This window comes from Myodes glareolus, chromosome 22 (genome assembly GCF_982192425.1).
Source record: "Myodes glareolus chromosome 22, mMyoGla1.1, whole genome shotgun sequence".
Classification (NCBI taxonomy): Eukaryota; Metazoa; Chordata; class Mammalia; order Rodentia; family Cricetidae; genus Myodes; species Myodes glareolus.
This window is the reverse complement of record NC_142047.1, coordinates 47,740,186-47,765,521: the sequence shown is the minus strand read 5'-3', so window position 1 is coordinate 47,765,521 and position 25,336 is coordinate 47,740,186. Positions and strand designations below refer to the sequence as shown.

The following is a 25,336-nucleotide window of genomic DNA, read 5'->3' as shown; positions in this document are numbered from 1 at the left end:
AGGTGCCCCATGACCTTTTAAAACTCCAAAACACATCTGGACTGATGTTCAGGAGGAAATACTTCTTAAACATCTTCAACCTTTCGTCCAGAGACCAAGAAGGAGGGAGGAATAAAGTCAGGGAAAGAAGAGCCCGACTATTCTGTAGAACCCACGGAAGAAGCTGGGTGTGGTGGTTTATGGTTATAATCCTGTTCTGGGGAGGCTGAGGGTGATGGGTCTCGGAAGCTCCCAGGCCAGTGACACACAGGTCCTGCCTCCAGAAGCAAGGTGGGCAGCTAGTGAGGAAAGACCCCTGAAACCAACCTCTGGCCTCCCTGTGTGTGTGTTGCTCAAGGCAACCGTCCTCTTGTGCCACGCTCCCTCACTAAGACTCACGTCCTGTGCCTGCAGGCTGCACTCCACATGTGAGAAGGGTTAGAACCTAGCACCCATGCACACGCAAATGTCGTGGGTGGCTGGGGCAGAGAGACCATAAACTTGGGTCAAGTAAAACAATGCCTGAGAACACGTTGGCTGGCGAGTGTTTGCACTGCCTTCCCTTCTTGCTCTCTAGCCAGCAAGAACTTCCCATAAAACGGAAGGTGAAGGGACGGACCAAGGGCACTAAGCAGTTATTAGGATGTGTGCGAGTTCGTTCCATTACAGGATAATAAGATCCTCCTCAGCCTGCACAGACTATTTAAAGCCATGCCTAATCTTTCCCAATTTACATCTCGCTGCCTCACTCATTAAGTAGCCCGATCCACGTGGCTCTAATGCCTTCAATTAGGAGATACTCCTGCAAATCCGTATGCTCCTGTATTCCTAAGCCCTTGAAGAAAAGCAGAAACAAAAGAGATTTACGACAGTCGCAGGACCGTGTGAGTGAAGACGCTCAACAGGTTGAAGAGCCAGGCCAGATGGCGCCACTTAGACTCTGATGTTCTTAATTAAGCAATCTGCTCACCGGCATCGCCAGCAAGATGCCTAGCATGGCAGGATGGCTGTCCTCATCCCCAGCCACCCAAGACATTTCCATTTCTATGTGTGCTCGGTCCTAAAACGTCTTGTGCACGGAGTACAGCCTGCAGTCCTAGGATGTGAGTCCTGAGAGGAAATCTTAGTGATGGGGGGCGGGTATCTCGTATGTGGGGGACTCTCTTGCTGGTATCAGCACACCCTAATTTTTTTTCCTTTGGAGGTTCAGAATCATCACTTCCCAAGGCCAATAAGAACACCACATCTTCTTGGACCCCATGTCAAGTTCAGTCATGTGACATGCCCCGAATTGACCCATGCAATGATCATGAGATGCTTAGTGGAATGCATGGGAAAGACAGGCTCTGGGTGAGTTCGAAGAAGGAACAGACGTGGGCACGGTGGACGCCTTGACCATATCTGAGAGTAGAGATTGTAACATACACTTTAGAAAACAGCTTTTTAAACAGCGATGGGGGGGGGGGGATATTGGGATATCATGAAATCACCTAAACCCAGGTTTTCCCAAAGCCAACTCAAACCTGGAATTTCTTCTTGTGGGAGATGGTAACAGGGCTGGTTAGCTTGAACTGTCAATTTGATACAACCTAGGGTCACCTGGAAGGAAAGACTTTATGAGGCATTTAGATCAAATTGACCTGTGGGGGATCAGGTCTGTGTGGAACTGTCCTAATTGTCAGTTACTACAGGAAGACCCAGACCATGTGGACAGCACTGTTCCCTACGCAAAGGGTCCAGAACCATATGGGAGAGGGAAGAAATTAACTGAGAGCAGAGAGAGGTGCATTATTCTCCCTTTGCTGTTTGCTCTAGATGCTGTGTGCTATGACTAGCCTCTTAAGTTCCTGGTGTGACTTCCTCCAACGTAATAATTTGGGGATTCTGAGACAAATAAACCCTATCTAGAGTTGAGGAATTACAGATTACAACCAAACAGCCCCTGACTAACATGCCCTGGTCACACGAATGAGGGCCATGAGGTCCAAAGAGCCGACAAGTCTGGGTTTCAACCAAAAGGTTGGTTAGAGTGGGGTTCCAACTGCCTTTCATGGGGAATCACTTCCCTGGCCCCTCTTTCCTCCTCTCTCCCCACTCTCTCTCTCTCTCCCCTTCCCTCTCCACCCTGACTCTGTTCCTGCCCTTACCCCATATGCAAGTATTCCCCAATCACATTGCCATCTCTTCCAACCAGTTCTGTTCTGATATGTCTTGTTGCAATCTTTCAACTTCTGAGATGTCTCCCCGGCAGCCTAGGCTCCACCACTCCCCTCTTCCATCTGCCTCCTGTTCTGAACTCCCAGAGCGCCAACCTTACCCAGCTCTCCCACATGGCCCCTGCTGCTATGCCACCTGAACTGATAATTCAGAGTCTTCACAACAGATTCCCAAGTCTTCGGTTAATTATGAGGACATCCAAAGAAGGGCAAGTGCTGAGTTATATGCTAACTGCCTCCTTGTCTCATAACTGTCCGGCACACCTGCCAACCATGTCTTCCCACCGATGGCCTAAGGGCTCCCCGTCTCTATGTCCCCACCAACACTCACAATCCTTCGCTTTTATCTGCACTATGAGGTGGTCTCTTTTAGCTTTGACGTGTACATCCTTAACATCTGATGATGAACATTACTAACCCAGGCCTTTCACCACCTAAAACTGTCCTGTTTCCTTGCCCAGGAATAAGGGCTGCTGCCCATCAGAGCGGCGGCAGGTGCTTTATCTACGGTATGGTGCTTGGTTCCCATGAGAACTTGGAAAGCAATGGTGACTTCATGAAGGTGAACTGGGTGGCCTGTAAGGAGCAAGCAGGGTAACCTCGGAAGACCAAAGAGATGGCAGGGCACCCCCCTGGGAGTGCTGGGAAGTTCTCAGCTACCATCGCTCCAGCATGACTTCTGGAGACCAGCATTTCAGGGCTTCCTATAGACTAGCCACTATTTAAAGTCCTGCATGAAGATTAACAGTTAATCTTCTGAGCAACCTATTGTGGTGCCTTCCGTTACCTCATTCCTTCCTATGAACGAAAGCGAAGCAGAGGAAGGTTTTGTTTTGCTTTTTTTTTTTAAATCTATTTTCTATTTTCTAATGTCAAATAATGGGCTGAACTTAGATTAATTTGAAAGCTTTTAGATGACCTCACTTGCTCTCCTTTTCCCTCCCTCTTCCTCCACCTCTCTCTCCCTCCTCCCACCTCTCTGGCTTGGGGTGGATGCACACATGCCTTGGCAGCAGGTGGGGGGTCAGTTCTCTCCTTCTACCCTGTGGGATGTGGGGATCCAATGCAAGTCTGCAGTCTTGGCAGCAATCACCTTTACTCACTAAACTATCGTGTTGACCCTGACCTTACCATATGTGAGCACACGTTGCCTGCCTCGGGGTGCATCTAAGGCTGGAACCTGGGTCTGCTTAGCACTTAGAGATTTTTAAAATAAAATAAAATTTCCAACGCTGACGACAAATTGCTTTAATTCAGAACTTCAGATCACAGTGAGCTGCCAAAGAGGACACACCCGAAGGGCAGTTTGTGGCAAGGCTAGCAAGGGCGACCTTGGCCCATGTGCTCTTTCTCCCGCTCAGAAAACAGAGACTGAGAGGGCTCCACCTGCTCCACTGTCCCTCGACAAACAAGAAAGACCTCGTCCTCTGTTCATTTGTGGATTTCCTCTTCTCCATAGTAAACTGAGGAGCTCTGTCCTCTAGAAGGATCCAGAAGCCTTTCTCCTCGTCTCTCCCTTGTGTTGGAATGAATTTGTTCCTTAGCCTACAGCCTTCTAGTTATGAGTTCCTATTTCTCATGTAGTTAGTAATGACGCATCCATGAAGCTCTTGATAAGCATTAATTGGCTGATTACAAGGTCTCTATAAATACATCGATGGGAGGGAGATGAACACAGAGACGCCGTTCATCCAGAGCTCTCCTGCAACAGAAGCATTGCTCACTTGAGAGGTCCTACTCCAAAATATACTCAAGGATATAGTGATAGACAGATTTGAGTACCACAGAACAACTTCCCGTGGCATATTGTGACAGCTGAAGACAGAGACAACGCGAGAAACTCTGACCTTTCTCAGCTCTACCCACACTGCAGACCAGGTGCCATTAAATAATCTCACTCGTCAGTCAATCTCTCCGTAATTAAGTGTAATTTAGAAATACGGAGGACAGCCATAAAATGGAAGCCCCGGGAGTTCCCTACAGGCTTCCACTCTCCAGAAGAGGATCATACAGACAGAGAAAAGCCAGCTCGATCTCGGCCAGGAGACATTTCCCACCAGCCAAGTGAGAAAGTTCATCTTGTGCCCGTACCACCACTGAAAATTTTACAGCGGTGTCAGAGGGGCCTCTGTCTGGACATTTAGTGCACTGGCGGTGTGCTCCCCAAGTTAGGATGCAAACCACCTCTCACACCACTTTCTCATTAATTGCCTTCATTTTTCAAGCTCCCTATTAGATTTATAGTCAATTAAAAACACACCAAAAAGCCATGACTTGTGTGAGTTATGCACAAATGTGATTAATGCCATACCACTGCCTCCCTGAATGACCTGGCAGCTGACCAAGGTCAGTGTGACGGGGGTATGAAGAGACAGCACCTGGGCAAAGGGTCCATATGGGGACAGTGGGAAGCCAGGAGCAGAGGGATCATGGGAAACATGTCCTGACATCAATCCAAAAATCAAGGAAAAGAGTCACTTTTTATATGATAGAGGAAGACTGAATTTAGCTGGGACTGATTAAAAAAAATCATTATGGAAGCTTCCTTTCACCAAAGTTGATGGGAAACAGCCAGAAAATTAAATAGCAAAATTCCTTAATGTCTCATCATCAGCATCAACCAAAACAATGACACTCCAGACACTGGAGGCTGAAAGCCAGTGCCTTAGAGTCTTGAGTTCAAATCTTTTTTTTTCTTTTTTTACAAGAAAGGATTTCTCTGTATAGCCCCTGACTGTTCTGGAACTTGCTCTCTAGACCAGACTGGCCTCAAACTCAGAGATCCTCCTGCCTCTCTGCCTTCCAGGTGCTGGGGTTAAAAGTGTATCCTAACATGATCTGGCTTTGTGTTCAAATCTTAGCTCTTACAACTCTAGAAGATACAGGCTCAAGAAAAGTGCTTCACCTAACTCGGCATTCAGTGTTCTCATCGGGGAAAATGGTCACACAAGAACATCTTTCCTCCGAAGCCTGTTGCTAGGTTCCAAGGGACTCTTGAGAGCTTGGGACCACACACAAAGTCAGGTCTCAAGACTCTAAACAGGGCATGGATCCACATGGCCAGTACTCTATGTTTCCATGTCTGTCTCTAATGTACACAACCTGCCACATTGTCAGAAGTGGTCCATCTTCCCTCTGTGATGCAGTCTATGTGGATGTAGGGATTGATCTAATGCGATATGAGACAATGAAAAAAAAAGACATCCATGCCCAAAAAAGCTGTGCCTCTGTGTTAACACCAGCTCCTGTCTATAAACAACTGTGCTTGAATGCAGGGGTCTCAACCTATGGGTCATGACCCTTTTTGAATGGCATATCAGATATTCTGCATATCAGATACTTACATTAGAACTCATAAAAGTATCAAAATTACAATTATAAAGTAGCAACAAAATAATTTTATGGTTGGGAATCACCAGACATGATGAACAGTATTGAAGGGTCACAGCATAAGGAAGGTTGAGAACCACTGGTCTAAGTAAATTCCACATCATTGCTGGGTCAGTTCTGGCTGTGTTATGCCTGACTTTTTTTTTTTTTTTTGCAGAAATGAGCCCATTTATTTCTGAGAGATTCAAAGAATTCACTCATGGTGAGCCAACGAGTATACGACTGCATTGCTAATTCGTAGCCAGTGTGAGCCTAAGGATCTGTGACTTTACCAGAGTATATCCTTGGAGTCCATCTCTGCCTCAACCCTCAGGAAAGGGCAAGGAAGACAGACTGCTAAGCGGAAAGCATTTTCTGCTAAGAACAACAGGGGCATACCCTTGCTTTCCTTCTTAAATGGACCAAAGCTTCTCCAGGGACTCTGGTTTCCCCCTGAGAAAGTTGCCTCCTCTGTTGTCTATTTTGCAGGAATTTTGTTTTGTTTTGTTTTAACAGAATAATAGCGTCTTGCTAACATCTACATAGTGAAGGCTCCCCGCCTCTCTTGCAGCTAAGTTGGCTTCATGGCCATGCCTACTGAGGAATCAGAATAACATGGCACAAGTCACTTTCAATCGGAGAGAGTCAAAAATATTGGGCATCATACTTTGCTACACTCTTTCCTGACCCCTGCTCTGTCTCTCAGACTTGAAGGAGAGTCAGACGGACAGTGTGACCACACTTCGCTGTGGTGATCACTCTGTGCATTCTTGTGTTTGGTTTGTGTGCATACATAGTAGGAGGCATAAGCAATGCAGGATGAAGATATGAGGAAGACTGCAGTCCTGGCAACGGTTACCCATTAGGACTGGTGACTAACTGGGTGTACATTATAGACACTGGATGCTGGACACACCTACCAGCAGAGGCTGGAGGAATCCCGAACATGGCGTCCCCTCGGAACCTCAACGACCACAGAACCCTGTGGTCAGACAAGGTCAGTCTGAGCTGAAGCAAATGAGGCAGGATGTTGAGCTTGGTAATTTGGTGTCTTCCATCTTGGTTAGGTACCTAGGTGCCCCCCAATGTGCTACCTCGCAGCCATATTTCCTCCATTCCCTGTACTTCTCATTGACACTGGGAATCACCCCTCTTCCCAGTTCTCCTTTCAAGACTTAGATGCAGCCAAAAAAGTTTTGTCTAAGTTGTGATGAGGTGGGGGGCTTTGCACTGCTCTCAGAGAGATTCAGGGAAGGAAGACTGCTGGGTGCATTAGAAGAGAGAGCAGGATACCATGTTTTGATCCCAGCAGCTTGTTGAAAAATGGCCCTTTAAAGAAGAAAGCAAGCCTAGTTAGCGGCGAGGGGAGTAGAATAAAGAGTTATTTGGATGTGAAGGAAATAAAAGGCTTCAGAACAACTGAAGGGAAGATGTATTGGAGTGAACAGTGAATAAAATATTAGGGAAATAAAAGGAGTGAGGTGACCATTAGTAACGGTTAAAGCAGAGAAAGGCAAGTCACCAGGAAGCAAGAAGCAGATGAAAAGGGATAAAAGGCCCTAGCACTGTCAGAACAAAGAAAGCAGGAATCCTGGACAGAATAAACACTCCCTGGACCCCCAGAAAGCTCCCTGCTTTCTGGAGTGGTTGAATGCCAGCCTTTGGTATGGGCAGAGGCGCTCTAGCCTTCAGGTAAGGGGCCAGCACGTCAAGCCAGTTGTAAAATGCTACAATGTGCTGTCGATGAATTGATTAGGCTGTAGACCTCTCGCCTTTGTAACGTAAAAACTCACACGGACTTGCAGCCAAACTGCTTTCATTTTTAGAACATTTTTATCTGTTCTCTCTCTCTCTCTTGTGTGTGTGTGTGTGTGTGTGTGTATGTGTGTGTGTACACATGAAACGCCACATGTGTGAAAGTCACAGAGCAACTGATAGGAGTCCGAGTCAGTTTTCTTCTACTACTACATGGAACTTGGGCACCGAGCCCACGTCCTCAGCTTGGCAGCAGGTGTCTTTACCTCCTGAGTCACCATGCTGTCCTGTAGCCACACTTCTTACATATGACAGAGAAAGAAAACGTACAGAGTGTACCCATCATGAACAGGCTTGGGATCGTGTCCCTCCCCTACTTTTCTTTAACCTCCAGCGCCCACGCAACACCAGCATCTACTTCCACATCACTGAAATATCTCAAATCAATTCACTTAGCTGTGATACGTAAATTCAATTAGCCAAGTCTTTTTTTTTTTAACTTTACAGCTCTGAACGATTATCTTTTTTACCATTTATCATCCAGATGTTAGTTCATGTTAGCACATATACCTCTCAAAGAAGGTTTTTTACTTTTACCAAGACAAAAGGGTGTGTGCCAATCTCTTAAGAGGCATAGAAGGGGTCAGAGAGATGGCTCAGAGAGATGGTCGGAGAGTACACTGTACTCCTCCGGAGCACCTGAGTTTGGTTCCCAGCACCCATGTCAGATGGCTCACAAGTGCCTCTCCCTCCAGAGTGGTTGTTAGCCTGTGGGTCATGACTTCTTTGGGGGCTTGAACAACCTTTTCATAGGGGTTACCTAAGACCACTGGAAAACACAGATACACACACACACACACACACACACACACACACACACACACATTACAATTCATAACAGTAGCAAAATTGCAGTTATGAAGTAGCAACGAAAATAATTTTATGGCTGGAGGTCACTGCAGCATGAGGAACTACACTAAAGGATTATAGCATTATGAAGGTTGAGAATCCCCACTTTAGAGAATCCGATACCTCCTTCTAGCCTTAGTTACCTGCATTCAGCTGGGCATAGCTGTGCATGCACGCGCGCGCACACACTCATACACACACACACACACACACACACACACACACACACATCTTTAAAACTGGTAAGGAGTAAGAAGAGAGAGTTGAGGTGATGGGGTGGGAGCAGCTTTAAAAAATACTGGAAACATCCATTTTATATTTAAGGTTTTGACTTCCTCATTTTGAGTGGAATAGATCCGACATATCTCCTCTTGAAAGACTTGGGTGGCTTGAAACAATTTCATCCGGCATTTTCCAGTCTCCACAACCTTTCCTTCTCAGCTAGACCCAGTTACCCTCATCCACAGGCTGTACTCAGAGGCAACTCCATTCCTCGTCGCCTTGAGAGGAACTGCCAAGCACCTGACCGGCACCGCTCTTTGTATTTTGTGTTAGTAACAGTCATGGATAAGCTGTTTCACTAGAGGGGCTAATCAGATTTTGCTGACCCAACACCTCACACACAAATACAACGTTTTAAGCTGTGATTGATTCCCATGTCACTGAATCTCCCTGAGTGTGTTGTCATAGATAATAAGCCTGCTTTCATTTAGCATTTAGCAGTTTATGCAGAAGCAACAGCCATAACCAAGTTAATTACTTAGGGGATTAAGACCACAAGCACACACACACATACACACACACACACACACACACACACACACACAACCTCTGATACTGGAATGTACAGTATAGTGCAGCTTAAATTACAAAAGATCCCCTAAATTATGATTGTTCCCAGCTTCTTGGTGGTGAATTGAAAGCTGTTTGATGTCATGAAAACTACAGAAGCAATCACATCTAAGGGCCTGCTTAGCATGCCAGCTCTATTAATTCCTGTACGGAGGGTGGTCTTGCACTTCCCAACATGTTACCATCGATGCCCTTTGGGGCAGTCACTTGGAACAAACAAACAGAAAAACAAAACAAAAAGGAAAGCAAGAGACCGAGGCAGGCAGGCAGACAGACAGACAGACAGACACAGAAATGAGGGAAGAGGAGACTCAGAATGTCATCAATCAAGTTCAACTTGAAATATCTTGATTTGCGTTATGCCTGACCCCAGAGTCGCAATGAGAAATTGTTCAGATGATGTCATTCATATCATCCGTCCAGGGTGTTCCCAACCGTAGAGATCCTGATGTTCAGTGTCCTAGCTTCATGGCTGTGTTCCTTAGAACAGAAACCAGCCTCCCAAAATATTCTGATTGGCTGAGTGTTTTCTGCACACATAACATCCATGCACCAGAGAAATGAAGGAACGGGGCTGGTACAAAAGGCTACCCTGAGTTCGTAAGTCCGTAAGAGCAAACCCATACGCAGTCACCCTCTTTACAGGTGCCTTGAAGCATCTGGTCAAAGTAGGTCACTGCCTGCATATGTATTATCCTCAAATATCAAAGAACAGGGGTCTGGACACAGGGCTCAGCAGTAAAGGGTACTTACTGCTCCTCCAGGGGACCAGAGTTCAGTCCCCAGTATCCACCCAGGGCAGCTCACAACCTTATGCAACGCCATTCTAGAAGATCCAATTCCTCCTTCTGGCCTTTTTGGGCAACTGCACCCATGTGCACACACTGGCATACACAAATACAGCCACATGATTAAAAATAAAATTAATCTTTAAACATGTTATCAGAATGGCGCTCAGAAGTCTGCAATTAATTGGTTATGTCCACCACCAATTTCTCCTGCGGTAAAACCTGCACTTGCTAAGCATTTGTCTCCAGGCTTTTGTTCCCTTAAAGGTAATATAATACTGGTGTTAAGTGCAGTAAGGAGTGGTAACCAGATCTGAGAGACGCACATTTTCAGGAAATCAATTGGAATTCGGGGAATTTGAATTTAATCCACAGAAGCAGCAGAAAAGGTTTGAATCTTTTTTCAAGACCGTCTTATCAGCTCGGAGAACAAGAGTTTCTGATTCCTATGTCTACAAATTCCCAGCTGCCAATACCCTGCCTCGCCATTATTTTGATCTAACGCTACATGTGAGAAACGGCAGGTAGCCTGGCAATCTATAAGGAGACAATGATTTTACTCTTGGGTCTGCCCTGCGAAAATAGATTTCATTCTCTCCACATAGCCCAGAGTCACCCCGGAGGCTGGAATTCCCCCCTTTCTGGGTGTGGGGCAGAAGGGTTCATTGGAGATAAAATATTGAGAAGAGATACATGGCATGGATTCACCCACAAGCTGGAAGCTGTCATTTGAAAGCATCCACCTAGGGCCAAGCGGTGGCATAAGAAATGTGACCAGAAAGCAGAAAGAAATCCCACATCCCGAGATTTGTTATAGACGGCTGGGAAGTCCACATGAGTGGCCCCGGCGCATCTTGGGAGGGCTTACAGTTTAGAACAGGCTGGTCCTCGATGAACTCGGCGGGCTGCTGGATGTGTAGCGTTCTCTGCTGGAATCCGGGAGTGCAGTCCAAATCGTCTGCAGCGGTTCCCAGGAACACCTGAGGAAAGGAAGCGGTCAAGGTTTCAACAGCAGCCAGCATGGTTGTAGCCCTGGTAACATTTTCCTCCCTTTGTACCAACTCTGCAACTTTTGGAAAAGAGCTGAGGTTCTCTACTTTCATTTCCCCAAACGAAGAGGTAAGTCGATGCACCTCTCGTGGCTGCCAAACAGCTCACTTTTGGCAAGGAGATTTTTCTTGGAGGATGCAAAGCCAGGAACAGGTGCTGCGACTCCCATTAAGCTGGAGCTAAAGAAACAATGTTGTAAGAGTTTCACACCTGCTAAGAATCGCACTACGGTTGCCATGTGTGAAATTTCATTACAAAAGCTGTCAGTATTCAGTGATGCCTGAGTTAAAAACCAGCTTCATGTTCATACATGCAAAAGAACAATGTCATGCCCTAAAAGGAGGAAAAAGAAAACAGAACTCTCCCTCCGGGGTTACTTCTAGAAGTATTCCAAGGTCTGTTGGGCCTTCACCCTGGTCTGTCATGGTGGTGATGAGCCACAGGTGGTCACTGAACAACAGCCATGTAACCAACCTCAAATGGAGACATTGTTGGGTATAATATTGTCAACTTGACGCCAACTAGAGTCACCCTGGTAGGGGTGGCACCACCCACAGTGGGCCATAAGACACTGTCTTGATTGATGATGGATGTGGGAGGGTTCAGCCCACTGTGGGTGGTGTAACCCCTCGGCAGGTGACCCTGATTTAGCAAGCTGTGAGGGGCAAGCCAGTAAGCTGTGTTCGCTCCTCCATCGCTCCTCCCCTGCTTCTGCTGGAGTTCTTGCCTTGGCTCACTTGACGATCGACCAAGATCTGGATATGTAAGACAGATAGATAAACCCTTTCCTCCCCAAGTTGCTTCTGGTCATGGTGCTTATCAAGTCATGGACAGACTACACACCATCGTAAAAACGATTTTACAATAATTATGCATTGAAATGATAATGGTTGAAATATGGTGCAGGATGGAAGTGGTTGTTGTGGAATTAATTTCACTGGTTTCTTTTCACTTTTGCAAACTTGGCTTCCTGGAATTATAAACTGCACAATTCTTTCCAAGGCCCCACTTTTGTCCTTGGGATTTCTCCTCATCCATCATTCAAAACAAACAAAAGCAAAACCTGGGCTATGCCATTGTAAAGCACTTTCCTCCCAGCCCGGCACAGCCATTGCTGTTTTGAAAATGATCACTCCTAAGATCATTTGGATCACTCCTAAGGGACATTTAAAGATTGAGCCCACCAACATTCTCATATATGGGGCGGGTAGCAGGCAGAGTTACAGGGCTCATAAAGTAACACACGAGGTGGCTCCCATGGTACATGAAGTCTCTTCATCCAGGAGGATAGATAAGTGTTATTAACCATTGCTAAGAAGGGCAAGGATCTTCTTGGGTGCCTCATACTCCTCTGTGTGGCCCCAATTATTCCCACTGGCTCATCAATTCAGACTGGGGTAGGCTCTGTGAGGGACCTACGTGGGGTTAATATGCATTTGCTCCTAACGCCCCAGAAGTTACTTACATGCTTGGGATACAAAAGTGCATGATGCTCTCTGGAGCAACGTCTAACTTAGACAAAAATGAACTTAAGCTCTATATGCAGAGACTCCCATCTCCAAGAAGAGACAACTGACCTGGGGCTCACCTGAGTACACCCAAGCGTCTGCCTCACACACTCCCACAGGCCTGCTTCTTAGACTTCAAACGCAAAGCCAAAGTGTTTGAGCCGTTCTCGCAAGAAAGTCCCGAGTTAAGTTTACTCTGAACATAATCTGGGGAGTCTCCCTGGCAGTCTCACGATGCACAGACGTATATTTTACAGAAGACTAAGCTGGCACATGGATGGGTGGAGATGGAATCTGAGTCTAAGCTTAAATGCCCTCTGATCTGTCTCCGGGAAAGAACCTGGTTCAATTCCGACCCTCAGGCCTTCCCTCTAGGTTATAGACTATAGAGACCCCTTTGGAGGTCGTATATTAGATATCCTGCATATTAGATATTTCCTATATGATTCAAAACAGCAGCACAATGGGTGGGTTCCCCACAACGTGCGGAACTGTATTAAAGGGCCTCCGCCAGCATTAGGAAGGCTGAGGACCACAGATCTGGAGGCTTGTTTTCCTTGTCTAAGCTAGCTCTCCAAAACGCACAAAAGGCTCCTCTAGTCCGACCTGAAATCGCCATCACCGAATCCTTAGAAATGTAACATCTCCAGCCCTGCCTGTCCTTCAAGATGGCCTCCCAGTTTTCACCTGCAATCACACCCTCGTGCACCACGGTGGGGGTTTGTTTTGATAATCAGTGTTCACTAGCCACCTTTTCTCCTTGGCTGACTTCCCCACCCTGTCCGTCCTTATCTGAGACCAGCCCTCCAAAGATCTGCACTCAAAACTTTGGCTCAGCCCTTGCTCTTCAAGAAACCGAACTCTGAAGCCAGACGTTGAATTCTTAACCAGGGCACATCAGCGCTGAAGAAAGCATATTATCTTCTCCGCCAGCAAACTCCAAACAAGATAGAAAAGGTTGGCCGCTGAGGAGCCGGGGAGCGGGGCGGGGGACCACTCTGAACGCCAGCCTTCTGGGAAGCACTGAACCCCAAGGAATGGGAGCAAGAATCAATCTCAGGAGGTTGATGGTGTGGCCCCGGCTGAGACACTTCAGAGGAGCTAAGGGTGGAGAAGTCACCACCCCGTCTGACATCATCTTTCTCAAATCAGAGTGGGAGGGAGGCCACTGTAGCTCCTGTCTGTGCAGCTCTGCCCGTAAGTGTCCCTGTGTCCAGAGACTAGGCTCTAGTCTGATGCCTTCTGGAGACATAAAGCTGACATCCTAAGTGGCGCATTTGCAGAATGCAGACTCGGAGCTCAGAATAATTTGCCGGCATTGTTGCGAGCAGAAAATCTATAACCCGCTAACGCTAATTCAGTTAAACAGAAACGGGCAAAGGTCACACCTTATGCCTGCGATTATACGTTAACCTCCTAATTGGCTAATTCTGCCCTCAAATCCCAGACCAGTCAACCAGCCACCACCACCCCCCCCCCGACATATTGAGGAAGGCACAATTTCCCTGGGGACACTGAACTAGTCATCCGGGAGGGAGAAATTCTGGTTATATCAAGGAAGAGTAATTTCTGCCCAAGTCTCCATGTTTTCTCTGCTCAGTCCTTGCCCTGATTTCTTGACAACGTCTGTTCAGGGTACTTCTGGAATTCTAAAAGGAAAATCAACCTTTTGCAGTGGCTGACTCCCAGGAAGAGTTGGACCTTCTAAAGCACAGTTTCATCTTTGTGAATTTGGAGGTAAATTTTTTTCACCAGTCAAAAATTAAATAACTTGTGTCCTACTTAGGGTTTCTATTACTGCAAAGAAACATCATAACTAAAGGCAACTTGGGGAGGAAAGGGTATATTTGACTTACACTTCCAAATTGCTGTTCATCACTGAAGGAATTGGGGGCAGGAAATCGAGCAGGGCAGGAACCTGGAGGCAGGAGCTGAGGCAGAGGGCATGGAGTGGTGCTGCTTACTGACTTGCTCAACCTACTTCCTTACAGAAGTCAGGCCCACTTGCCCAGGGAGAGGTTGTTCCACCCACGGTGGGCTGTACCATACCCAGTCAATTACTAATTAAGAAAATGCCCTCCAGGTTTGCCTACAGCCCAATCTTACATAGGCATTTTTCTCAACTGAGGCTCCTTTCTCTCCCGTAACTGTAACGTGTGTCAAGTGGACATAAAACTAGCCCCTGCGGTTTGTAAAATAAAGGGGCACCTGCCGTGCAAAGGAGATGATGTAATGAGGTCAAAGTGTCCCGTTAGTTCCTCCTTCGGTCTGTTGCTGAATCCCAGGATTCGGGTCTGTTGCTGATCCCACACTGTTACACTAGGCCCAGGGGATCATTTTGTTTTTCTGTTGCTGTGATAAGACACCGATATAAAGCAAGTAGGGGGAGGAAATGGTTTCTTTGGCTTACAACCCCTCATTTAGGGCCCCCCAACACAGAAACACAAAGCAGGAACTGAAGCAGAGACCATGAGGAAACACAGCGGGCTTCTCATGGGTTGCTCGGCCAGGCCTCCTTTCTTAAAGGACTCCAGACCACCTGGGATGCACTGCCCACAATGGGCTGGGCCCTCTCACATCTGTGTTTCATCAAGAAGATACCCTACACGCCTGCCCGCAGGGCAATCTGGTGAAGACAGTTCCTCAGCTGAGGTCCCCTTTTCCCAGGTCACTCTAGTTTGTTCCAAGTTGACAAACACAAACCAGCCCAGTCTGGGACTTGTAAGGGAGCAATGTGATGTGGTCGCCAAGGCCCATTTTCCTTGTTCAGATTCAGTTGGCCTTTGGCTGATGGATTTGGTGTGCTTTGTGGGCGCCCTGGTCCTCCGTTTTCTCATCTAGAAAACACATGGACTCAGTGAGATGTTGCACAGAACGTAAGCCGAAAAGGCCGCCCAGGGGAGGGGCCAATAGACGCTAACTAGCACAGGGCTATGGTCCAGAGACGGAGAAAGGCCTTAGCAAACCCTCATTTAAATCCTTGACGAACTAAAATGAAAAGCTAAGTTGAAAGGAAACTGACATCCTTTGGAACTCTTTGAAAGCTGGGCGGGGGGGGGGGGGGGTCTAACCTCATCTAGGTACCTCAAGCAAATCCATCCCCTGAAGAGGAACCGTTCTGCTTTAAACTGGAGACCAGAAGAGGTTGAGTAAGCAGAGAGGAATGGACACTTATCTATTCTTTTTTCCACGTGTATGTGGAATCTATGTATGCATATATGCAAGTCTGTGTGAGTGTGGGACACGTGTGTGTGCCTGTACATGTGAGGGCCTGGGCTGGTGTTGAGTGTCTTTGCACTCATGTGATGAGGCTGGATCTCTCCCTAGGATCCAGAGCTCACTAACTCTAGACTAGCCAGTCTCACCTGCTCCAGGGACTCTCATCTCAGCCGCCTGTGTGCTGGGAATACCCACCTGGTTTCAATGTGGGTTCTGGCATCTGAACAGTGATTGCCGTTCTTGGGCAACAAAGCATGTCACCTGCTGAGACTCCTCCCCAGCCCAAGACTTACACTTACCCCTTAATTCAAGCTATGCCCGCTTTACACGAATCGTTTTGTGCCTCTTTGGTAATGCTGCAGCATGCCTTGAAATCACAAAACTGCATTTACAGAAGGATCCAGATTCAAATTTCCCAAAGCAGAATGCGACTCAGTGATGAGAGAATGTTCCAGGTACTGTCTGACTCTCAGAAGGCAAACGTGTGTCTGCAGGTGGATCTTGTCACGTATCCATGTTCTCCCATTACAGTCTAAGTGTGGGGCAGATCATGGAGGCCCACCACTCAATGTTGTAAGAATTAACGCTTGGCCTTCCTCCCAATCCGACTCAGCCTTCCTGCGATGTGATTCAATGTCACTGGTACAAAGATCCTACCTGGACACACTGTTCCCCACACCCGATGGAGGTTTGCCAAGCAGAACCTGTGAGCACTTCAGATCTTTCATTACTACCATGGCAATAATGGTCTTCGGATACAGTCCATGTGCTCATTTATGCATTAGTGCTCGACGCACATAAACAATCGGTGCAGATGCATCACTGGGAGCATGGCAACTATCGAGTTTTATAATCACCAAAGGATGCCCATTATTTGAAAATTACCATCAGCCTGCTCTGGAAACAGATTCATGGCCTAGAAAGACAATAACCACGGGTCTGAGCTACGCGGTTCAGTACAAATCCCCGCTCTAGCGCCGGAGTCATGCTGGGTGAGTCACCTGTGTCTCAGTTTTCCCAGATGGAAAATGGGAGAAAGGATGATCTGTTGTGGGTTATTCTGAAGATGAAGTGGGGAGACTGTTGCAGAGGGGATTGCCACACGTCCATTGCTTGCACGCTGCATTACTATCTCTGCACGTTATATGTAAATGAGCGCATCTAATTTGCTGCCGCTCCCAGGACAGTTAGGAACAGATGTCACTGAAAGACTACTTGTTGCCATTATAAAACTGCCCAGTGGATGATAGTTCAGACCTGTGCAAAAGAGAGCAGCAGGAATGTGCATCCCAGAGTAGAATAGAATGGGACATGCACATGCTTGCCAGTGTCCTGCAATGATGGTCCCTTTACCTGCACTGGCTGAGCAATGAAGGCCACTTTTGTCTAGGGATCCAAGCATCCTTTAAGGTGGCAGCAGCTCAGAGCTCTGACCTCCCTCCAAGAGTTCCTGCTCTGAACTCATGCACCAGAACCAAGAGTGGGTCATCAGGCCCATCTTCTTTATACCTGACTCTCCTATGGGGTTCCTTCTCCCCCACAGCACAAACATTTTCTCTTTCAAAAGGGACGGGCATGTTTATCCTGTCGGGTGCTGTCTCAAGAGCCTAGCCAACTCTGAAGCTTCCTTCCTGAGAGAGGAAGTCTCATATTCTCTCCCCACCCCCATGTTGTGGTGTGTGATGCTTCATCTTAATTGTCATCTTGATGAGATTTAGAATCCCCATGGAAACAAATCTCTGGACAGGTCTAAGTGGGATTATCTAGATTAATTGAAATTGGGAGGACACCCTGAACAGAGGTGGCACCATTTCATGGGCTGCGGTCCCAGGCATGGGGGTGGGGTGGGAGGAGGTAAAAGCAAGCTAAGCATCAGCATACTTCTCTCTGTTTGCTGACTGCAGATGCAGGGAGACCAGCTGCCTCACACTCCTGCTGCCCTTTCTTCCCGGACACGATGGACTGTGCACCCGTGGACCATGAGCCAAGATAAACCCTTCTCCCTCGAGCTGCTTTAGGCAGGCATTTTGTCCTAGCGAAACAAGAAACTAATGTAGTCGTCAATTGGCAGCACTTGGGGTGGACCCAGTCAGCAGATGTGACTAGCAGAGACAGAATGTAGGGTGCCCTATAGAAGAATCATCATGGTGCATAGAGTGGACTTCCCAGGGCTGCCCCTATGGCACCATGTCACTATGCCTAACTCCCACCCTCTGGCTCCCTGGCACTCTTCCCTGGACATCCAAGTATCTGAATTTCCTGCCTGTGCTTTAGACATTAGAGACTGACGCTGGAGCCAAGAGCCTCCCCTGATGTGAGTCTCTGGACACATGTCACAAAGGTACACACATTTCGTACTGTTGGTTCCATTGCAATAATTCTGGCCAGAAATCAATGGCTAACACAATGAGCCTAGAAGGATTATCAACACTTCAGCCTGAACACTGAAATGTCCCATATGATCCTTTCCTCCTTCACCGAAAAACAGAGTTAAACTCGAAGATGTCAGTATGGTCCATAGAAAGCACACTGACTTAAGGCCCTGTGTAGAACACAGACACTCAGGAGAGGTGGCTAGCAAGCAGCAGCCATATCACTGTGGGTCAGTTCACTGAGGTCTGTGGGTGTCTGTCCCCAAGCTGGCCAGGCCTATGACACAATGAACAGGCAGAGAACTTAGGCAGAGAGAGCTTCCATACCCCAGGTTCTGCTGACTTGCCCCAGTGGCCAGTGAGAAATAGCGAAACAGATTTACACGGCACGTCCAACGCATCATAAATACAAAGAAACTCCCTGCCACAAATAATGATCACATGGGCTGTGGACAGCCAGCCCCAGATCTCGTCTTCCCTTAAGCCAGTTCCCTGATATTATTCTCCCAAACAAAGCTGTTCCCGTTTTCCCAGCGCTGTTTTCCTAGTGGTGACTAACTCAGTGTTTGCTATTGGCCTGGATGGACAGGTCCTTTATCCAGGTCACAGAACACCCCGGGTTCGCTCTTGTCAGAGTGGCTCTGCCGCAACCAGTGCGGAGGGGCTTAGGCTAGTGAGGAAGAAAGGCTGCTTTCTCTTCTCTAACCTGTAGGACGCAAAAGATGATAAAGCACTGTATTTCGACCGAGTCTTTATCCTGCCCAACATCAAAAGCCCACACTCCTGACAGGATTCACAAATGCCCACTATCCACAGACAGCCTAAGAAGACCCCATTCCCCAAGACTCACACACACTCTCACACACATACACCTGCACACGTCTGCACACCTAGGCTCCTATTACCAACACTCTGCTGGAGCCTAACTCCCTCCAAACATTCTTGGTGTGTGAAAGCTGCAGGAATACAAGTAGCTGCTACTTCCCTAGCTGTGACGGCAACAGATATTTAGAAATGATGCTGTCGTTCCCGTGGAGACAAACCCGAGTGTGCTCCTTGTCCCTTGGTGAGTCCCGTAGCTGCTTAAGTGCACGATTTGAAACCACCTCCCTGGACCTCATTTCTGATAGGATAATTGGTCAGCTTTTCCTCAGGTTATAGGGAGGTAGGGAACTGTATGACGCTGGAAAAGAATGAGGTCGAAAGCCAAACTAACACACAACTCTGTGTTGTGGAATATTCATACTCTGCATGAAGATGTAGTGCTGTGATTGGTGTAATAGAAAGCTGAACGGCCAATAGCTAGGCAGGAGAGAATAGGCGGGACTTCCAGGCAGAGAGAGAGAGAAAGAGAGAGAGACTGGGAGAAGAATCTAGGCTCACGATTTCATGAGCAGACTCAGAGTAAATAGGATGTACTGTTCTAAGAAGAGGTAACCAAGGCACAAAGTTGAACATAGATTTTTTTAAATGGGTTAATTAAGTTATAAGAGCTATTTGGGAAAATCCTAAGCTAAAGCCAAGCTGTCATAATTAATACTAAGTCTCCGGATCATTATTTGCAGGCTGGTAGTCCAAAAATAGTCTGATAAAAAGTCTGCCTTCTGGCCATGAGGCCATTTCCATGGCTTTTAAGAAATGGGTCATCTGTTGTCTTTGGGAGGTGTAAGATAAGACTGAGGTACTCAGTTGCTGAGACGCTTCAATGAAAAACACACAGAGGATAGAAAAATGGAGAGAGCCTCTAATTGTCACCATCCCGGCCCCTACACCCTGAGAATATGTTGGGTAACATATCTCACAGAGGGATCCAGGCTGAGAAGCGGTTGGTTTTAATAAAAGATGTGGAAAGATCCAGAACAAACTCAAAGATCTTTGAAAATAGGAGAGTCAAATCAATAAATATGATTGTGGAGTTAAGGCAGGGAGCCACCGTGTAAGAGGAACTGGAGTGGCGTGGAAGATGGGAAACACACACAGACGGTAGACAGGGGTCTCTCTCAGAGTGGGGAGATGAAGTGGCCCAAGAGGATTCTCCCCAGAAGGACCATAGAGGGAAGGAATCAACACCCCAACACCAGCAGTAACTGTCCTAAGTGCTTCTCCAAGTGCTGGTCGGCATAGACAGGCAGGGTTCCTCCCTTTCTGGGCTGCTCTTGTGCCCACTCTGTGAGTGAGTTCACTGCTTCATTGGTATCTCTGGACTATTTTTTTCTCTTGAGACAATGTCTCTGTTGGCCTCAGACTCACTGGCCTTAAACTCATGGAGCCAAGGGTGACCTAAACTTCTGTTTCTTCTGCCTCCACCTCCTGAAGGCTGGGTTGAAGTGTGCACCACAATGCCCAGTTTCATGTGGTCTAACAAAGCCACATTCCCAAAGCTTTCAGTGTTCACACTTATTTATTATTTGTTTCTTTAAGCATTTATTTGTTTTCAGTACTGGGGATGGAAGCTAGGGATCCTTGCATGCTATCTAAGTTCTCTACCCCTGAGGTATCTTTACTCCTTGGTCAAATTTCAAAATTTTTATTATCTGCTAGTTTCTGGGTCAGATGCTAGAGACTGAGAAATGAACAAAGCCTCCAAGAAACACCTGGGAGGAAAGGAAGGCAGACATTATTGATACGGTGTCATTAATCATGTTTCACACTGTAGGGAGTTAGGGAGTAGGTGAAGGGAAAGACACGTGAGCTAAGACAATACAGGTCCTGATCCGAGTCTGCTCCTTAGTTGCTGTGTGACCCCAAGATCTGCTGCATTCCTCTCCTCTGTGCCTCAGTTTCCTCACGTGCCTGGTCAACTAATGGATCTATTTGTTTCGATCAAGAGGCCGTGCCTGACAAAGTTCAGGACAGAGGTTGGCTTCTTGCATCTGCTCCATGTGACCAAGGCTATTGCTTGGATTGTCTGTCCTCTTGCAGCAGGTCCAACATGTGACAGAAATGTGAGAGAAGGAACAGCAGACTTCTTAGGTGAGCGAAGCGGCATGGACCACATCGCAGATGAGACCATATTGGAAAAACGATTTGAAATCTTTCAAGTGGCAAACTATGGGGAAGACTGTTCTGGACCAGAGGCTTGGTCAATGTAACTCCTACACTGCCAGTTCAAGAGATGGGAACCTAACCAGGGGGGAATAACAAGCGGATGGGGCTGTTTTCAAGATTATTTGAAGGTGTTTGGTTGTCTCGAAATGGAATGGCATTGACGAGGCTTGTCTGCCTCAAACCCAGCCGGAAGCAATTCAGGGAATCAGGTTTTGTTTAAAAGAATTAACTCTTTCTGTTTAAGGCTCCAGAATTAATCAAGCAAGCTAAAATGGAAAACTCAATAGAGGACTAACCATCCACAAGAATGCGCCTTAGTGCATTTAAAGAAAGCCTGTGCCTGCCTACTGTGGCTTAGAAACAGGGTCATAGTTGTCCAGTCATAAGTCTGCAGTGCATCTACAGGCTGTGAGCATTTGGGAAAATCTGTTGTTGTTATTGTTGCTGTTTTTCTTTCCGACTCAGCCACTGATATCCATGGCTCAAGGCCTCCCTCCCCTGTCTTGGAAGTCACTAGGAGAGTGTCTTGATCATTCCTGTTTCTCATTCTGTCTCTCAACGTTGGGTTTCTGCCTCCCACTGCTGCCCGGCTCCCTCAATAAAGATTACTGGGGTTAATCTTTCTTTTCTGGGTCATTCAGACGACGTGTACACATTCTGTGAATCAGGGTGCAACGATGTGTAGGGGCTGTCAGCGTACACTATGTGAAGTGCCCCTGTGAGGGAAGGCAAAGTTCTACCGAGAGACCTGGACAAGTCCACAGTGTCCATGACGATGAGGGTGAGCAACTGGACAATAGCTACAGTCACCAGAGAGGGGCCTTTGGGTAATCCTGTGAATGCAAGCATACAAGCTTCTCTCTCTCTCTCTCTCTCTCTCTCTCTCCACCCCATTCTCCCTCTCTCCCCCTCTCTCATACTCTCTCTCTCTCCTCCCTCTCTTTTCCCTCTCCTCTCTGCTCTGTGACTGTGAATGCTATGTGATCAGTTGCTTCAGGGACCGCTCCCCCATGAGAACCCGTGAGGCCCAATAACCCCTCCCTGAAGTTGATCTGTCAGCTATTTTCTCACCACAACAGGACAATTAAGACAATATCCTTCTGTGATTCCTTCCATTCCCAACAATATTTACTGTTGAGAGCAGGGAAATCTACAGCAGACTGTGATGTTTGGAAAAGACACATATCCAGACCCAATGTTGTGTCAATTTAACAATCAGACTCTGACCTTTTCTAGCCTAAAAATAATTATCGTTCCTCCTTGGCCTTGCTGTAAAGCGGAACGTTTTATTCTAGCTGTGAGATGCGCCGCGCTTTCTTCTCTGCCAGACATTAGACAAGATGTCAGATCTGTCAACACATGGGCAGGTTTTTATTAATTACCTTTCGGAGGTAGAGTCCTTTTGGTGATTTCTTTTTCACACAAGGAAAGTTCCTCTATTGAATTAAATGTCTATCTCGTTATAGTGTTGCTTTATTTTCCATGCAAAAGGTTCTCACTCGAGAAAGTTCCAGAAAAGAAAGATCAAAACCAGGCAAAAATGTTGCTGAGGGCAAGAAATCTATTTAGTTCCAGCATGCCATAAGTCCCCAGGGATGGAGGGGGGAAAAGCTACATTTCTCCTTTAGATCTAACTGAATCTTGCTACATTAAAAAAAATTAATCTAGATCAGAATGCAAGCCGAGAACTGTTCTTTAGATTCTGATTATTCATATTCTGATGGATTCATTCGTTGATATAACATTCATTGGGTTCCTGCTCTGTACCAATGCTAAGATAAATATAAATCAGCAAGACACGGTCCACAGCTCTAACGATCAGCAGTAGTAATAGGAATGGCTGGCACTTACATGTTTGCTTTTAGTGATGTGAGGGAGCTATCAGGGTGTGGAGGAGGGGAATAGAAGGGAATGGGAATGCGGGAGATGGCTATGGAAGCCCTGTCTTAGATCACACCAATATGACTTATTTTGCTCATGAGCTTTTCTGTTTTAAACAAGAGATATCTACTAGGAAAGACTATACACACGCTGGCTCTTTAGAGTAATAACTAAGCGTCAACTTTTTATATTTTTTATATTTTTATATTGTTTTATATTTTGAGACTAGGAACTAAGATCTCAATACAATATTTAAAGAAAGTGTAAATTAGACTCATACCTCAAGAGAGAAGCAGAGGAGGTCTCTAACAGAGAGAGTTGCCCAGGGGAATCCTGGTAATTGTTTAAGTCAACTCTCCAAGAAAGGAATGCCTCTGCTTGTGTGACTGTCTATTTCCATGGTGTAAATACTGTCCTTGTGGCTGATTTCACACTACAGATGTGACACCTCTGAGTACTGGTTTCAGGGGAGCTGTGTATAGTTGTCTCTAAACAAGCTTCTCCAGCAGAACTAGATATGTAGGTACTTATTAAAACTAAACTGTCTAGGCAATTTTTGGAGTGTCTTTAAGTAGGAACCACAAGGCTGCCCGCTACCTCACAGTGAGATCCTGTAATAGAATAGTGGATTACACTAATATGAGTTTAAAACAGCCTGGAAAACCCATCTACTAATGGAGAAAATGAGATACCACAATCTGGCTTTACAGTCAGAGAAATGCCATGAATTCTTGATTCGTGACCGCATGTTATTTAAATATTGCTTTTGATGTATTACCCAGAGTCCTAGCTCAAATGATCAGAGATAATCCTGCCTTCTGACATAATTAGGGAGCTGCTGCTGTGCTAAGCTGGAGGATAATCAATTTGACCTTGAAAGTTTGTCTACAGTACCTTACCGATGTTCTGAACACAGCAGAGACAGCCATGCTGGCCTCTCCCAGTCCAACACCATCCATAGACTTTGCTCCAAAGTCCTGTTCACACCAGGAGAGAGGCTACAGACTAGTGGCCCTGGGCCCCTCAGGGTCACAATATCTGCTGGATGGTCTTTATTTTGTCAGCCACCTGATAACATTTAAATATCAAGAGTTTGCCTTAAGTGATTGAAATTTAGACAGCACTGAGGTTAGAATTACAGAGGGTAGCCGTCCCTCTCTGAGTCAAGATGGACAGAGCTCCATCATCAAGTGACCACAGTCCATGTAACCCCAGCAACGAGCCATTTGCTTTGTGCATGACCCCCTTTTGCCTAAGTTCTGCATACAAGTGAATTGAGGTGTGCATCTGCGCCTCCGCATAAACTGTTCTTACGCCCAAGTCTCTCCATCCACTTAGATCCCTTCCTGGCGTCTGTGGGTATCTGAGTTTTTAACTCCTGGGATGAGTGCTCCCTGAGGACTGGGGAGATGGCTCCATCATTAAAGCACTTGCCTGGCAAGCAGGAAGACTTAGATTCTATATCCTAAACCACACACACACACACACACACACACACACACACACACACACACCAGATGTAACACTTGTAAACTCACACTTGTAAACTCCCACACTGGGGAGGTAGAGACGGTCAGATCCCTGGAACTCACTGGCCCAACAACTTTAACCTACTTGGTGAGCTCCAGGCCAGGGGGAGACACTGCCTCAAAAGCAGGGTGGACAGCACCCGAGGAATACTAGCCATGGTTGACCCCTGGCCTTCAATGGGATGCTGAGAAACTTCTCAAGTTACAGCAAGATCACACCCACCCTCTACCCAAGCCTCCTGGGTTCATACTGACTTTTCTCCTAGCTCCTGGGAATCCTGGGTCTGCCTGCTCCGATACTAGTTACTTTTTCACAGACTCAAGCCCTTCCAGTTTAACCCATGTGTTCAAGGTCACAGGTATATTAAAGAGATAAAACTGTCCTTAGTTCCTGCCAATGTCATCTTCCTCTCCATCCTCTTAAGCCCACAGCTCACTCGAACCAAACAAACAAGGGATATATGAATACAGGCCACCAAGTCACCCACCCCCCTGCTATCAGAACTGCAAGGTGCTTTGCTGCAATCCAGTCTTGTCCCCAATAAGCAAACTCGCAGCAAAGTCTGAGCTGACAGAATTAAAAAGGTCTGAACCGAAATCGTTTACAAAGAACTTTTGGAAATAATTATTATCATGTCTGCTTCCCTCCAGAAGTTCAATTACCTGAAATTTCATGAGTCAGTCCTTTGGATATTTCTAACCCAAACTAGATTCACACAATATTTCAAAGCTTCAGCTAATCCGACTGCTTTCAAAGGCAGTCTGATTCTTCATAGGGGAAAATAGCATATCTTCCTCATAGTAAAAACTGGAGGAGAAGGGCTCATCTTCAAAAATTACATAGTGAAAAATACATTAACA

General features: G+C 46.6%; 1 protein-coding gene across 1 annotated transcript in view; it reads right to left on the bottom strand.

Annotated features, from left to right (window-relative positions):
* Cdh13 (cadherin 13) overlaps positions 1–25,336 on the bottom strand; it is a 969,028-nt gene that overhangs the window by 744,104 nt on the left and 199,588 nt on the right. The window contains exon 2 of the mRNA XM_048437368.3: positions 10,737–10,848. Within this exon, the coding sequence (XP_048293325.2) occupies positions 10,737–10,848 (112 nt within the window). The remainder of the gene's footprint in view (positions 1–10,736; positions 10,849–25,336) is intronic.